Consider the following 18,174-nt stretch of genomic DNA (forward strand, 5'->3'; position numbering starts at 1 on the left):
TACAAGAACAGCGTAAGTTTTTTCTTCAGTAAGCACCTTTAGGTAAAACTTCCTCTGTGCTGACAGCTCTAATTTGATCAAAAGATACTCTTCCTGGATGTCTACCTGAGCCTGAGTGAGAAAGGGAATCCTTTTTTTGTTTGTTTTTGCAGGTTATTACTAAGTTGACATCAGAAACCTCAGACATAACAGCTTCAAATTTCTTGATTGACTTGGCTTCTCTGGCATGGACTAGATCTACTGGTGGCCGCTGCATCAACATCTTTATGCCTTCAAATATTGGTGCAAATAGTATTTTGTGGCACCTCTCTTTGCTGAGATGACACAGCAAGTGCCAATAAATGTTTCTTGAGCAACTTATCAGTGATTTTTGTCATGTCTTCTGTAAGGCTACCAAGATAGTTTCACTTCAAATGTGCATTTTCTAAAATTTCTGAAAGAAAGCACACATTTTTAAAAGTTATCCTTTATAAAAATTCTAAGTTTTTCCCTCTGATAATGCTTTAATAATCCCTACCTTAAAATTATTCATAAAAATTACAAGATGAATATCACATGGAAGATGTTCATAATTTATATTCTAGTGAGAATGAATGGCCAGGGTAGAATGGTTTGACACACTGGGTTGTGTTTAAATCTTCTGTTGCCACATTAGTTTAAGATTAGTTTTTGCCACATAACTTAGTTTAAGATTTGTTATTTTTCCTCCAAGAAAATTTCCTTAAATATTTTCATTGTATTCCATTAATTTCAGTGTGTGTGTGTGTGTGTGTGTGTGTGTGTGTGTGTGTGTGTGTTTGTCTGCAGATGGCAGAGCATGTTGAAATCAGAGTACAACTTACAAGACTTGATACTCTCCTATATATTTTAACAAGTGTTTTTCAATACTGTCTTTGACTATGATTCCCTCATGGCTAACTTAATAATTAGCTGTACCAGAGTAGTATAAGAATTGTCTTAGTTAGGATTTTACTTCTGTGAATAGACATCATGATGAAGACAAGTCTTATAAATACAACATTTATTACAGATTCAGAGGTTCAGCCCTTTATCATCAAGGCAGGAGCAGATATGGCACTGGGAGAGCTGAGAGTTCAACATCTTATTCAAAAGGCAAACAGGAGAACACTGGCTTCCAGGCAGCTAGGATGAAGGTCTTAAAGCCCATGCCCACAGTGACACACTTCCTTCAACAAGGCCACACTTCCTCCAACAAGGCTACACCTCCAAATAGTGCCACACTCTGAGCCAAGCATTTTCAAACCACCACATTCCACTCTCTGGTCCCCCTTCAATTGTTCATACATATGAGTCTATGGAAGCCAAACCTAAATAAAGCATAATCAAAATACCTTTGCTCTAACTTCAAAAGTCCCCACAGTCTATAGCAGTTTCAACAATGTTAAAAGTCTAAAGTTCAAAGTCTTTTCTGAAATTCATTAAATCACTTAACAGTAATCCCCTATAAAGTCAAAATCAAAAGGCAGATCACATACTGTAAACATCAAAGAATATGCATTACTGTTCAAAAATGTCATAGTGAGTAAATACTGGAAGAAACAAGACCAGAAACCAGCTGGTCAAATTCCAACCTCTGCATCTCCATGTCTGTTGACAAAGTGCTCTTCAGATCTCCAACTCTTTTCCTCTTTGTTGGCTGCAGCACAATTCTCTTTGGTTGGTTCCACTTCCTGTTAACAGCTTTCCTCAGCAGATAGCCCATGACAATGGCATCTTGAACATCTTGGGGTCTCCAAGGTAACTTCAACATTATAGGTTCTTGTTCCAATGTCTGGGATCTGCACATGATCTTCTAGGGCTCATCCAAAGAGATTAGGTCATTTCTCCAGCTCTGACCTAGGCTCTAGCTGACACCACTCCACTGTTGCGGCTTTCTTGGTAATCATTCCATGGTACTAGCATCTCTAATACACTGGATTCTTCTGCTGTAACTAGGCTTCACCAATAGCCTCTCATAGGCTCTGTTCATGGTGCTGAGACTCAACTTCTTTGCCGGACCCCTTCAGTTCTGGGGCAGCAACTGCAACTGAGGCTTCACCCTCACCTATGGCCTTCTCTAGCCTCTCACAGTGCCAAGCCTCAACTGCTCTCCATGACTCCTTCAAAATCAAAATCACCTGGTTAATTCTAACATATTACCAAGTATAGCTGGAGCATGAGGTGCACCCTTGGCTATCACTGTAATACAGCTTCTTTGAGCTCTCAGAAAGCACTTCTCAATGATGCGGGTCTCAATCACTGCTAATTTCTTAGTTCCAGCTAACCAGCATCACTTGTTCCAATAATTCCTTCTATATTTGACTCTAAAGCCTGAACCACACGACCTAAGCTTCTGAGTTCTGCTGCTTGCTGGAGCTGGAACATGACCCCCACCCCCGTTTTATTACATTATCACCAGCTTTCTGTTTTCCTACTCCTTCACTAACTAAACTTGACTATTCTGGAACTTGCTCTGTAAATTGTCCTTGATCTCAGAGATTTGCATAGTTTTGTCTCCTGAATGCTGGGATCAAAGGTATGTACCACCACCTCTGAACTTAAATTTTTTTCTACTTAGAACTCGCTCTATATCAAATTGGCCTTGAACACAGAGATCTGATGCCTCTTTCTCCTGGAATCAAAGGTGTGTACTACCATGTTTGGACCTCAGCTTAGCTGGGTGAGATCTTGCCCCAAAGTTACTGCTCCCTTAATCTGTTTATCTTCTTGAACATAGGATTCAGCTCCATTTCACTTCCTGATGACTTTTACTACTTGAACCATACATTTTATGTTTTTTTTTTCCCCAGCTTGGTCCTTTTCATTAAAACACTCTTCATGAGAATGAACTTTAGTAACCACACCACAGAATTTATACTAGATTGTTTTGAGACTTCCTTTGTCAAGCAACTAGTCTAAATCTCTTCATCTTAGCCTCAGGCAAACTCTTTGGAAAATGGCAAAAAACAGTTCTTCAGGCCACACACCAACATTCTTTCCCACTCTTGGGCCAGCAGGCCTACACAGTTTAAATCATCCTCAGCCCCACCATCTGTCATATTCCTACTAAGATGCCCCCCTAAGGTCCACTTAAAGCATTCCATGGCTTTTGAATCCAAAGTACCCAAATTCCCATTTTTCAAAAAAAAAAAAAAAAGTGGTCAGTCCTATCACAGTAATACAGTCCTTAGTATCAACTTCTTTCTTAGTTATGGTTTTGCTGCTGTGAACAGACACAGCTGTGACCTGTACACAGTTGACCAAGGCAACTTTTATAAGGACAACATTTAAGTGGAGCTTGCTTACAGTGGTTCAGTCCATTATCATCAAGGCAGGAGCATGGCAGCTCTTAATACAAAGTGATTGACAGTAATTCACCAATGTAGCCTTTCCCATATCTCTCCCATGTATCCCCCAAATCCACCTTGTGTCTCTATGAGAGATGGCCAGAATAGAAATAACTTAGGTCAGAACTGTTGTCACAGTTGTCTAATGTGGAAAGATATAAATTAATAAATTTAAATTAACTTTTAAGGAATTGAGGATTCTTCCCTTCCCCTAAGCACAAAAGCCCCCAGAGAATAAAAAGGATTTTAAAAATGTTTCTGTAGACCTGAGTGCTCTAAAAGGGAAGCTTGGGAATCCAGCCAATAGTTTATGAAAATTTTAAAGAAATCTTTATCACCTATGTCTTGAGCTCTTAAACTACAAATGTAATTTTATATATTTATTCATATACATTTATATACATATTCATAATTTTTAATAATTTTTTCTCCTTAACTGTGGGAATCATGGAAGTTCCCAGAGATCATGTAGAAAGATTCATAACTGAACTGTTCATTTTTCTTATATATATTTAATTTCTGTGTTTTATTCCTTCTCCAACATCATTATATAAATGTATAATTCTCCAATTATAAAAAGCAAGAAAAAAACAAAGATATTTGTAGTTTCTTTCCAAGTGAGGTTGAATTCAAAAATATTCAAAGGGAAATGGAGAAAACCTTCAAGGATCTGAAGGTGCAACTTTAGTATAATGTCATTTCTTTCTTTTCTTTCCCTTTTTTGTTTCTAAGAGACAGAGTTTCTCTATGTAGGCTCAGCTGTCCTGGAACTCACTTTGTAAACAAAGCTGGTCTTGAACTCACAGAGATCCTCCTGCCTCTGCCTCGTGAGTGATGGGATTAAAGGCATGTGGCACCATTGCCCAATTTACAATGTCATTTTAAAAACATAGCCTGGCATAGTAGTTTATGTCTTTTATGACACCACTTGAAAGGCAGAATGACAAAACTGTGAGTCCAGCCTGGTCTACATAGCACACTCTAAGACAGCCAAGACTATGTAGTGTGCCTCTGTCTCAAAAACAGCATAGAGACTAGGCTCAGCTGGGTGGTGAAAGGTCCAGACCTGCATTTCCAGCTACTCTGAAGCTGAGGCAAGGGAATCTCAAGTTCAAAATGAGTCTGGTCTCGAAAGCACACAAAGTCAGCCTGAAGAAACCAAGAAAATTCTCTTTCAAAACAATCTGTGGTGGGACAGTTGCCCAATTATATACTTGTTGACAATTAACATTAAAAGGTGAGCTGTCTGCAGTCTTCAGGTTAGAGACAAGGCTTTAACTTGGCTATGGATAATTCTTCAGGATGAGTACTGTGTAAAGCTCCAGATCACTGAGATATGTTATGTGTGATCCAGTCTTGGAGGAGGCCTGAAGAACTTGGCAAAACAAAATACCAGCATTTACACAGTTTTATTTCTTGAGTATAGAGAACCACAGATGCAAGGATTTTAAATTTCTTCCCCTGGAGGTCCAAGCCTTGTGATCTCTCTTCCACACATTCCGTCTCTTTACTTTGAAAGTCTCAAGGGTATAGGACTTGTGTGTGTCTTGAATTTTTGTTCATGTTTTAATTTATTCTTAGCTAATCTTTACTACAGTATTTATAGTCAAGGACATTAATGAAAAGAGAATTTTGGGTTTTGTTTGTTTGTGCTTATTGTTTTGTTTGTAACAAAACACTGCTTATACTTCTTGCTGTTAAACTGCTCTGTCACCCACAGGGAACTGAGTTTAAAATCATTTTAGTTTGTTTTAGCACAAAATGAAAAAATACCACATTTGTCTCATAAATCTCATCTTGAAACATTATAATGATTTTTTTTCCTGACAACTAAGAATTTTCTTGCTCTTTCCAATTTGAGTAAACTTACCCTCTTGGATCAGAGAGTAAACCTGTGTGAGCAACATTTTCAGGTTTGTGAAACAGAGGGTAGCTCTGGAGTAGAATGCCCAGATCTGCTCCATACATGAATAAAACTTTTTGTGCAAGATGAAATTGATGATTAGGTAGTAAGAAGTGTGGCTGGCTAAAAATATTCTCTATGACTCTGTCTTTGTTGTTGCTATTATTACTAATTCAGCATGTCATTATCAGCAATTTATGCTTTTTATGCCTCTTCTTACCCTGATTACATATGATTTAAATAAATTAGGACATATTGACACATTTGTGTCAATAGATTTCATTAAGAACATAAGATAGAAAGGGTACTATGTATTAAGTCATTTTAAACAATCTGAATTTAAAATTTAACTATATTATTATTATACTCAGCTCGGAGCTGCACTTAAAATATGTAAACTCAGGACTAGTCAATGACTTAGTGGGTAAAAGCACTTACCACCCATGTAAGTGGAAGGAGAGATCGGCCTCCTGTAAATTGTCTTGTGACCTCCACATAGCCCTGCTCCAACTAAATCAACACATATAATACAAATATAACACATGGGTATTCCTTACTATTAATAATTATCATCATTGATAATATGATATAAAAATTTATGTATATATATATATGTAAAATTTTAAATATATGAATCCCAAATTCTATGGGAAATTTAATACCATAGGCTGTAGATAAGAAATAAGGTTACAGATATAAATTCATCATTGGGTTTTGCATTCTGACATTATTAAATACAGCAATTTGAGAAATGGTTCCTTGTGGTAGTAACATTGTGTTATGCAGTGTCACACTAAAATCAAAAGCATCATTTATTTTTTTTTTTACTTTTAAGATGAACAGAAATGGCAACAAATAAGCAAGTTGATGAAATTATGCCTGCATGATTGTGCTGTGCCACTCAAATTACAGATGTGATTCCTATGTCTTCCCACATTTCCAGCTATTCTCCATGTACAGGAGAATGAACATGACACCACAGTTTCTGTATCGAATAGGACACACTATTTTCTTTTTCAGTACTATCTGTAACAACACCAAATTTAATTATACCCACCAATCTCCATTCAGCCAGTAGCAAAGTAGATTGCTACATCAATATAGTTGGGGATATTTTTAATCAAAATCAATTGAACGTTTCTGTTTACTTACCAAACTGAAATTTAAATAGAATTTTTAGTGCATCTGAGTACTTCCAGCACAGCCGAAATGTTTCACCTCTTTGGCACTTTATTCCCAAGTTTCAAATTGAAATCCTGAAATTGATTTTGATGAATGTACACAAGACCAGTAATATGAGCTAATGTTCTACCTACGAAAGATAAAGCAAAGAAAAAATAGCACATCTTTTAGACTCAATTGTTATAATTTTATTCTGATAAAAATTAAATACCCATTCAAATATGTCTTGCCCAAATACTGTTGGGTGTGGAGGCGTCTCTGGAGACCTCCCAGGAATCACACCCTTAACGAAAACTGACACTTCTTTTCCAGCTGCTATCAAATGGCAATAACACCTAGGTTTAGGGTGGATCTTGGTGTCAACCTCTTTTCTCCTCATGCTGAGATATATTTCTGGCTTGAACTTGTACAAGTTTTTCACACTATCACAATCTCTGTGAATTCATATATGCAACTACTGTTGGAATATAGACATATGCAGCCATTTGGAAATCAATGTGGTGACTCCTCAAAGAGCTAAATATAGAGTTATAATTGAGTTATATAACTGTTGGGCATATTCCCAAAGGACTCTATATCCTGATACAGAGATACTTGCTCACATATGTCCCCTGCTGCTCTATTCAAATATCCAGGTAATGGAAGCAGTGGAGATGTCCCTCCACTGAGGGATGGATAAAGAAAATGTAGTACATTTACACAGAGACATTATCCCACTGTTAAGTAAAATGAAACTATGAAACTCACAGGTAAATGGATAGAAATGGAAAGAATCAATGTGAACAAAGTAAACCAAACCCAGAAAGATAGACATCACACACTTTCTCTAATACGTTGATGTTAGCACTTGAAATACCCACAGAGATTAGGAAACTAATAAGAGGACATGGAGATGGGGAATCTTTCCAAGGAAGGAAATAGAGCACAGTAATATAAAGAAAGAAAGAGGAATATGGAACAGGAAGTATCAAATGCAGGGATGGGTAAAGGAGGACATAGAGAAGGGACAACCAACACTAAAGCCCTCTTGAAGAAGCCCTATGGAAACCTAAAACTGGGGAATTTTCATATATATATATATATGTGTAACCCTATCACACAGAGACAATGCCCCAACTAGATACCATGTGCTAGACACCGTGTGTTAACAAAGCCCCATGACTAGGAAAGGATTACCTCTTTATGAGTTGTTGGCCAATGGGATCTCTTAAATATTACAGATCATTGTCAATGCTCTTGGTTCTCATCCAGAACTCAATAAGACCAAATAAAAACTTATTGATTTGAAACTTATGTAACACTTTATAAAATGAGGTATTTTGTATTAGTCTATTTCTTGGACTCTGTGAGAAACTGCTGGAGAAAATAATTTCAACAAAGAAGGATTTGTTTCAGATGTCCAGCTCATGGCTGGTTGGCTCCTTAAAGATTAAGGGAAAACTTTACAATTAGTTCCTATAAAATTTAAAAAGAAGTTTATCTGCTTCCAATATAAAGTGGCTTGGAATAAATGTTGCCATTCCAAAAATGATAAAATAGGGATGAAAAAGGAAAGCTATGATCAATGCTTGACCAAAACCCAAAAGGAAAAATGCCAAATTTTGCAGCTCTATGTCTGATTCTGAGGCGTTTATTTAATTTGTGCAAAGTCATGTTCTTGCACCCTTAGTAATATGGCCTCTCTTTGGGACTACCAACTTTCCTGGCCTAAAACTTTATTTAGCATATGGTCCACATTCTAGACATCCTTAATCTCACAGAGACTTCAAAGCATGTTCATCTTCATTCTTACAGCTTCAGACATTATGCTTTGAGGTCCAGAACACAAGGACTTCAACCATGCCCTATACTGTGTGCACTTGTCAAACCTTCATGATCCTTCAAGGTCCCTCAACTCCTTTATTCTGCTTGGCTGTAAAGCATCATACTGGATAATGCAGAGATTTGCTATCAGCTCAAGTAGTGCCCAGGATCCTATGGACCATGTCTGCAGAAGTTTCTGTGTACTTGAGTGAAGAGCCAGGTGAGACATTTCCCTAGGTTGTGGTCCCCCTTTGTCCTCAGAGGCTGTTGGTCACCAGCCTGAGTAGACAAAGGAACAGAGGCAGAAAGCAGGATTCAAATGGCAGTAAATATGGAGGAATGACCTCTGGAGACAGCTGCAGCAAGACAAGTCTATTTTATTGTTTCAGTGATAGAGTAAATAGGGGCCTTTTAAGGGATATGTGTGGAAAGGGCTAATTGGTCTTAGCATCAAGTAAGCAGAAAGTGCTGATTGGTTCTAATACAGCACTGAATAATCACGCTGGCAAAAAGTCAGATGAGATGTGTGTGTGTTGAGTTATGCAGCCTTGTAGAGAGCTCTGCACAAAGGTCACTTTTCAGACAAAGCCAGCCACCTGTGTTCAGGAACACCCTCTAGGTAAAGACACTCTCCAGACAGAGAGAGGCGGAGACAGGGAGACCCTGCTGAAAAAAGGAGTCTACCATTTTGCATAGAATTCCTAAATCCACCTGGTCATGGGGTGATGCTACTGTAATAGCATGGTTCCCCAAAACTAGGTCACCCTATGCTAGAAGAACACACTATTGTGGTCAATTAATCTTTCAATTAAGTTCATACACTTAAACCTTTGAACTTGGCCAAGTTATCCTCAAGATATCATGCTTATTTTATTGTCTTAATACAAAATATTTGGTGGCAGTGGATTATTGTTATTGTTAGTTATTATTTCTCCTCTTCCTTCTTCCTTTTCTTAAATTCTTCTTCTCGTTTAATTTTACAGTACTGAGGATTGGACCTAGGGACTTGGATATATTAGTTCCACACTTTACTGTGCACCTAAGTCTGAAGCTCTTTGGCTTCTATATAGTTTCAGTATCTCTTTAGCAACCACCTATTTCTTGATCTCCATATTATTATTATTATTATTACTATTACTATTATTATTATTATTATTATTGCCACTCTTACTATTACTTTTTTGGCTTTTCAAAACAGGGTTTCTCTGGTAGTCCTGGCTATCCTGGATCTCTCTGTGTATACCAGGCTAGCCTGGAACTCATAAATCTGCCTGGCTTTCCCTTCCTAGTGCTGGGATTAAAGACGCGCACCACCACTGTCCGGCTGATTTCAACTTTAAACACTTTCACTATCTAATCTTTATAACCAAAAAAAATTATTAACTCATTATTTTAGCAATTTTATTCCAAGGACAGTTGGGACATTAATTTGGGCTGAGATAATAAAAACATATGGTAGTAGGAGTACCTAACAATCTAATTACTTCATGCTTAGCAGGAAGAAAAGACATGAAGCTGAGAGGATGCATGTCTTTCTAGGGAATGCCCAGTGATCTCCCCTCTCCAAGTACTCTCTTCCACTTCCCACTGCCTTCCAATAGTGATATCACACTGTGAATATATCAAGGGGTGGCTATAGTAACTACACCAGATCCCCTAGAATCTACTTATTTCACCAAAACTCACCACTAGTACCAGACATGGATTCATTTCTGTGTAGCCCTAACTACAATCATAAAATGATCAGTTGCCACCATAATAACTTACGACAATTGCCTCAGTTAGGACACCTTACCTGGCTGTTGCCAATGTGGCACAGAGGGTCCACAGATGAATCTGAGTATTGATGATTGTCTTTCACCACCAGCCTGTTCAGAGTCTTTGAGAACTATGAACATTGTCCACTAAAGAAGGAGCTATGGTCTCTGTTACAGTTTGTCTTTCAAATCCGACAACAAAATGATGTGCCGTCTTCATCAATAAGATTTTGCAATCTGGTTCTGGTGGGAACCAACAGCAGTGAAAACTGCCTGAATTGTTTAAGAACCCGTCTGATGTCAACAATGCATTAGTACATTCATTTAATAAGCTATGACTTCTGGAAATAGTTTTATCTATTTGGGGTCATTTGGGGTAACTCTACAAAGAAATTATTTTAACCAAGAGCTATGTGCGTGAATCTTATGGAAGATTATTTTTCCTGGCTTTAACTTGATCATCATGCATATCATTTGTAGGCTACATTGCATGTAAATGTTAGTGGCATTTTTGTCATAGCTAGGAATCATAAATATTTTCATAATATATTTAGTGGAGTATATTGAAGTTTAATTTGAAACCATTATTACTTCTAACTTGTGTATATATATATATATATATATACATTAAACCTGTACGTAGTTCTTGTCATTTACACAATTACCAAAGAGCCACTGTGTTTCAGTAGATTTCTTTACTATGCTGATATTGTATTGCAGTTTAACTGGAATTCTTTCTGATAATATGTATTTTATTTATAAATTTTATTTTGAAAAGAACAAACATTTCATCAGGTTAAAAGGATGGGCTGAATCATATTATAACAGAGTAAAGCTTTGATTCCCTGGGTGGTTTTTAAGATTGTTTACATAAGCTGTGCTTCAATTATGAAGGTAAATTATTACCTAAAATTATCTTTGAGGTGATGAATGCTCCCAGTTGTTTCCTCCTTCCTGAAAGGATGATGTCAAAATTATGTGCCTAAGAGTGACTTCCTCATGGCATACCCAAGTTAATCACAAAGGCTTCTGCAACTAAAGATGAATTTAAAATAATGTGATTTTGATTTTTTTTAATTTATTTTTTTTAAACTTTTTTGAATAACCCACCTTCTATGAAATCACTTGGCAATGGTGTGTGTGTGTGTGTGTGTGTGTGTGTGTGTGTATGTGTGTGTACTTAAAAAATACCAGGACCTCAGAGTTTGAAAGAAGGATTATTCTTTTGGTACTGTGAAACTATGGACTTGATTATAACACTGCTTTTCTAATTGTACTTACAGAATTACTCTTAGATGTCATTTGCACATCATTTTGAGATTTAATTATTTTTATTTTATTATTTAATTCATCTTCCATTTTCCTTACTGATAAGACTTCACTAGAAATAAAATTACTTGATTAAGTAGACTTTAGTGTCCTTTACCCATTATAAAAAGTTCTCTCCAAATGAGACAAATATTTATTTTATTTTAATCTTTAAGTCAGTCAGTCTATTTTTATCTCTGTCACTTGTTCTTTTCTAGTAAAGTATGTTTTGTTATTTTTCTCCTCTGGTCTTAAATAACAGGATATCAAGTTTGAAGTTTAAAGCAAGGCTCCAACATGATAAGTGTCAAAGAACAAACCAAGCTGTGAGGAACAATGTCAAAGAAGTTTCAGAATCTTGTTATAAACTTTTTAGTATGAGTTCAAATAAATGGAATATTAAGTTGCTGAAAATCAAAAGGGGTTTACGAAGAAAATTCCAGTAAAGAGATCCCTACAGTGGAGAGATAGAATTACTTCTTCTTATCCTAGTTCAATAGAAGAGAGTTTCCCTGGGAAGAAAGAACCTATAGCTCAAGGCACACTGGAATAGAATCTAATCCTATCTGAGAGTGAAGAGCTACCTGAGTCAATGGGGGAAACGACTGTATAGGCTTGAGATTTTCCAAGTGCATTATGGGAACAAATGCCTCCCAAAGGCTACATGTGAACATATTTGAGTGGAACAAGAGCTGAAAATGTAACAGCAAGTTTCTAGGAGGTTGTAAGGATGTTCTTGTTCTGTCAACAGACTGGGATGAAATCTCTGGCTATCGTCCTTAATGTGAAGTATCTGAACACACCACCCATTCACTCACAAGATACACAGTCAGTCTGCATACCTGCCGGGTCTAGCGAGTGTAAACTGTGTGGCACTGGTACTGGTCCAGGCGGCACTCGGGTCTCCTTTTATGTTTATCTGAAACTTTATTCAATTTTTAATCAGTTCTCCTCAACATCTTAGGAAGCATTGGAATAGTTTCCACACTAATGCTTTCCTTATCTTCAGGGTTTATATAAAGCTGGAGTTTATATAAAGCTCTAAGACTATAAATTCTATTAATTTGTTTTGGCAGATTATTTTATCTGAAACGTTACTAGTCTCTCATACTCATTCTAATTTGTTTTAAATTCATAGCAGCAGCCAATCAGAACATGGTTAAAGACATTGGTTATTAGGATTTGTTTAAACTTGGTTTCAGTAAAAGAAACATCCAGGAAAATCACGAAGTCCTGCGTGTGACTTAATAAATGCTTCTCTCGTATATTTTGTCTCTGTGTTTCCAGACTAAGCTTCAACTTCAACGATTAAACAATCATGCGAAGATGTGCTGTACTCTGCAAACCCCCAGGGTGGAAGGAAAATACTCTGTCTTTGGAGAAACGCACTACAAAATCCATTATCAAAGCCCTTCTTCAGCACTTTACAAAGGGCTTTCTCCTGGGAATGTTAGTGCCCCTCCCCCCCACCTGCTGCCAAAGGCCAATTTTGTCTTACCTATTTGTTATTTGATGTTTGTAGGCGAACTTGAACTTCATAAGAACTCAGAAGACTTAGGAAATACTGAAGAAAAGCATGCTGACCCACGACCATAGGTGTGAACAAACTTTAAAAGTTCAGTTGTTTTAAACAAAAGAGGTAATTTAATCTTTGAGACAAGAAACCTATTTTTTCTATTATTTAATTTTATTTGTCTACTTATCCACTTTAGATTCGGCTCACTGCCCTCCTCCTGGTCCACCCTCTCACAAACCTTTCCTCATCTCCCCTTCCCTTCTCCTCTGAGTGGGTGTGGGAGCCCCTGGGTAAACCCTGCATACCTCCCTCCTGCCCTGGCACTTCAATTCCCTGTGAGGATAGACGCTTCCTCTCTCACTGAAGCCGTACAAGGCAGCCCAACCAGAAGAACAAATCCCATGTGCAGGCAACAGCGTTTGGGGTAGCCCCTGTTCCAGTTGTTTGGGACCCATATGAAGACCAAGCTGCACATAAGAAACATATAAGAAACCTAATATCTAAAGTGAATTGTTTATATAACACCCTCAGACACAAAGGACTCCATTTAAATATTATTCTATTTGTTTTAAATGCACTTTTTTCCATCAACTACATTTTATTTACTGAGATTACAATTTTAATACTTTAAGCACAATAAGCTATATTTTATATGGTTTATGAAAAAAGATTCCAGAAGAAACTCTTACAGTAGGAGAAGACTTAGAATTACCTTTTCTATGGCATATAGGAACCATTAATGACATGAACATCATGTTTCCTAAAAATCTGTGAACAATAATAGTCATTTTTATAAATGACTTCTGTGACTTGCTTTCCATCTGGCAGATTGATAACCCTAGTAATAATGCTGTATAAATATGAAGAGTATTTCTATATATTACAAATATATAGAAACATGAAGTTTTAATGAGCTGATATATTAATCTTAGTGTCTATTCAAACAGAACTACTGCCTTGAAAGAACACAGGATGAGCAGACAATTAGAGAGGGTGGTGTATATAGTATAGATGTCTTAAATTTTACAAAATGCCTATCAAACAAATCACAAGTGCTAGAAGGAAATTATATTGCTTTAGTAGCGGGGGCATGAGGAATATTATATTGCTTTAGTAGCAGGGGCTTGGTAAAATGGTGAGGGAGCCATGCCAGTCCCTTGAGATGTTGTCATTGACTCTTCAGATGCTGGTTTGAGTTAAATGTGATTTGACGTTTAAGGTAATTCTTCAGTATTTGTGTAAAGACTCACTTGTGAACATCTTAGACATGTTGCATTAAGAATCCAATGGTGGCTATAATTCCTGCTTTATACATGAAGGTTGGAAATAAAGCAAATCACCAAGTGGCTTTTTAGCATCTCATGCCTATCCATGTATTTTGCTAATAACCATTATAAAGACTGTCCACACTTTACACACAAATTGTATATTTATTAGCTCTTGAGATTCTGGTCATTTAAGATGAATATGAATATGCAAAATTAAGCAATATTCCTCCCTATAGGACATTTGTATCCATATATATATATATATATATATATATATATATATAATACTTGGGTCCGCATTTTCTAAATATTTATAGTATAGATCTATATTATTTATGAGTATTTCCCCAAAATGTATGTAGAGAATACAAGTCACCAGTGTGTTTACTAAAATGACATTATATGAAAACTATCTACTGAAATTAAAAGCTGTGAAAAACATGGACATTCAGAACAGAGCTAGAAAGCAATTACAATGTAGATAAATTAATTGCTATTCATTACAATCTCTTATTTCTGGCAGAGTGTATAAGTCCTATGTGAAAAAGCCATTCAGTAGCTGATCCTTATGTGGACTAAATAATATTCTCTATTTTTTTTCCTTATTTATTTTTAGTTACCCAAACTTGTAATTTTTACATGTGGCATATTTTGAAGTCTGTAGTCTTCATGGAATAATTAAGTTGAACTAAATACTAAATGTATGACCTCCCACACTTAGCACTTTTTAGTGGCTAGGTGAAAAGCTACCCTCAGAAAGTTTCAAGAACATAATACATGATTATTTACTATATCTTCTGAATATATCTCTCGAATTTATTTTTGTGATCTAACTGAAATGTTGTATTTTCTAGCCAATATCTACCCAACCCACCTTCCCATCCCTTTTCTGATCTTGTTTTCATTTGATTTTTTATTTCAGGAAAATGAAAGCAGCATGAAAAACATGCAAAGACATTGATTTTCTAAAAAAATATATGTTCGGCTCAGGCCATTTTAGTGAACTCCTCTGTAAGGAACAAGAACGTAAATTTCAATCTAATAACTGAGCAAAGAAGTTCCCACAAGTTATCATTAGGATTCTGGCCACTGTTTATGTCATGGTTTTCCTTTTGTGATTTGATCATATTCAATCAAGCCAGAGAAATCTTTTAAGACTGAAAGTTGGACACTTTCAAGTTTTCATCATTTTAAACTTGTGCAGAAGATGGTTTTCAATGTACTTCTTGCACCGTGTAACACAAGAGTGCCGCAACAACACCATTGTCAACAAACAGGGACAACAACAACAAGAAGAAAATAAACAAAGAGTAAAAGAAAAGCAAAACAAAATGATGAAAACCTGTTTTCTTGCAATGCTGATCTGGTAAGACTGTCTTGTTTTAAATGTATGGGAACAGAATCAGAATCAAAGCTGTCTTCAGAAGTTGTTCATGAAGTACCAGCAACAGCTGACTATAAGAGCTGCTGAACAGTGATTGGATGAACATCTCGTTTGTCCTCCAGCTGAGAAACTACAGTGCCATCTTTCCTTGAAGCCATCAACCATTCTGCAAGCATCCATTGGGTTTTAAGGCCCTAGTGTATCACCCGTGTGTGTGGTCATATTGCAGGTCTCATCTTGCTGTAGGGCCAAAGTAACAAGGAACATCAGCCATCGCAGAAGAAGGGCACTTGAAGAGAAAGCAGAATTTTCCTTCTGGGATGTTGTTCCCACTAGAATATAAAATCATATTACAGGCTGAGGCATAAGCGACAAGTGTGTGTGTATGTGTGTGTGTGTGTGTGTGTGCGCGCGCGTGTGTGTGTGTGTGTTTGTGGTAGGTGTGTGCACTCATGCTCAGAAGTGTATATGGAAAAAAACCCATAATTTTCTGTATAGCCAATATTATTTGATGCGACTTTTTAATTTTACTGAACAGAAGTGAACTGTAACCCTCAGAGGCCCTGCTTCTTGGCCATGTTTTGCCTGAGCATGTGTAAAGCCTTTCCTCAACTTGTTGGCGGCCTTTTTTCTTGTTTTTAGCTAACAAGAATGGTCAAGCCCAATTAGCTTTTTCACTGTACATACCTTTCAGGGATTTCGAACTTTGTGAAAGGTGAAAATTGAATGGAATGAACAGAGAGTTACTGTCAATTAAGTGATGTGCAGAAAGGTTCGCCCATCCTAATGAGTAGCTTCTTGCACCTTTGTTTCCCCAGGTTCCACTAGGCTAAGCAATATTTCAGAGAGGAGCATGACCAGAAGCGTTTAAGTCTAAGTAGTGAGGTCTTTATAACTCACAACTTGGATCTACTTCAATGTGTAAGCCATATTCTCTATGCATATTTAGTATGCATTCTTGTAATTTAAGATATGTTTGTGTGTAGACTGTATAAAAATGCTTTTAAATGTTCTGTGAATTAGATTCCTAGTGTTACTATTGTCTAAATCTTGTTAAATAATTGAATTGTATCATAGCCATTATAATGTGATGGATATTTTAAATATCAGCAGTAAAGATTGATCTATAATAATGTGTTGAGAAGATTAATAGAAATGTGTATCTTAGTAGCCTTTGTCCTTTAACATGGACATTTTATTTCTATTTATGGAGAAACAGTAACTACTGCTTTTAATGTCTTCTTTTATAAAATGAGATATTTACTATCTAGAAACTATTCTGCTTTCAAAGTAGAATCTGAGAGTCTAAGAAGTCTAATTACTGTTGTTCCTAAGTGAGCCAGTTATCTTTCAGTAAAGCTAGAACCTCTGGAGGGGAGAATAAATTGAAGCTCTACTTCTCTCATGGCATAGAAAATATATGTATTTTATTCCTTTAATCTCTATGCTTGGTTAATGTAAACTAAGGAATACACACATTGATCAGTGTATGTTTGCTAGCCTAATTGTCCAGGCTATGTGACTTACAGAGCACTGTGACCAACTTGCAGGGGTAGTTGGGGAGGCACACTGCTTCAGAGCTGTCACACTGCCTGGACCACATACTCTACTCCTCATATCCCTCCCTTTTCTTCCTATCTCCACCATGGCCAATGTGTGTCATATCTTGCCTTTGGCCTTCCACATTCCTTCCTTCCTCTTTCTCTCTCTATAGGACAGCTCCTACTGGAAGCTAATAAGTAGGGGGTCACACTGGAGATCATGTGTGCCTCCAAATGTGCAGATATTGATGTGAGAGACCACACTATGAAGCAGGACTATCTCTCTCCATAGGCTGCTGCACCTGCTTTGCATTTTACTCACAGCTACCCACCATATACTTGCAAGTTTATTTGCCTTTTCATTTAACCAGAACTCTACTTTTTAACCTGACAACCTATGATTCTTGTGTTTTTATTATGCTGTAACTCTCTGTATTTCCTACTATATATGATTGCTAAATAAATCATATTTGTTGGAAATTATCCTGACCCATTTAGTATTCAGTTTAATTTCTTTTAGTAGATTGTTGACAGCTTGTGAAAATCTGGAGAAACTGGGAGTATGCAGACTCAAACAGGAAGGGTGATTAAGAGACATTCTTACTTCTTAAGGTGCTTTGCTCTGCTACCTATTTTCATAGCCTTTCTACTCCCTATAACTACTCCTTGAGAAGGATAGTTAGCATCTACAATCCACAAAAAGTATAAAATAATTTGTGTAAAGTCGTGTATCTAAGAAGTGGAAGAGGCATGGTCTGATGTCTAAGGAAGTCTGACTCAAAATCAGCAGGCAGGGGTCTACTCGCTATTTCTATATTTATCACATTTTTTCAGAATTTATTCCTAAAACTAATGCTCTAAGAGGACAAGGTTTTCAGTGCCTAATAGCAGATGCTACATTATTAGCGATCCATTAAGCCTTATATCCCAATACTGGAGCTGTCTTTGTTGTTCACAGGAGAGGGAATCCTTTGCTCAGTAGGAGGATATCACATGTGATTTTCAAAGTACATAGGTAAATCTGTCTAGTAAGCAGTTAAGTATGAGGCTTTCATTAAACTAGTGGTAGTTAATAAGTAATGTGACTCTTGTATGTGCCCTCATTTCTATTGATACATATTATGAACCTAAAGCTACATTGTTTCCTTTAAAGTCATGTATAGAC

General features: G+C 36.7%; 1 protein-coding gene across 3 annotated transcripts in view; it reads left to right on the forward strand.

The window, feature by feature from the left end:
* Pde1a (phosphodiesterase 1A) overlaps positions 1-16,448 on the forward strand; it is a 196,459-nt gene extending 180,011 nt beyond the window's left edge. For 2 of the 3 annotated variants that reach the window (XM_028762870.1, XM_028762872.1), the window contains 2 exons: positions 12,823-12,939; positions 15,007-16,448. In XM_028762870.1, coding sequence (XP_028618703.1) covers positions 12,823-12,896 — 74 coding nt within the window. In that variant the 3' untranslated portion in view covers positions 12,897-12,939; positions 15,007-16,448. Of the gene's footprint in view, positions 1-152; positions 361-12,822; positions 12,940-15,006 lie in introns of those variants that run through there. The other variant, XM_028762871.1, reaches the window with a different exon arrangement.
* Positions 16,449-18,174: the final 1,726 nt, after the last annotated feature.

The sequence above is a fragment of the Grammomys surdaster genome, unplaced genomic scaffold (assembly GCF_004785775.1).
Source record: "Grammomys surdaster isolate TR1022 unplaced genomic scaffold, NIH_TR_1.0 136, whole genome shotgun sequence".
NCBI lineage: Eukaryota > Metazoa > Chordata > Mammalia > Rodentia > Muridae > Grammomys > Grammomys surdaster.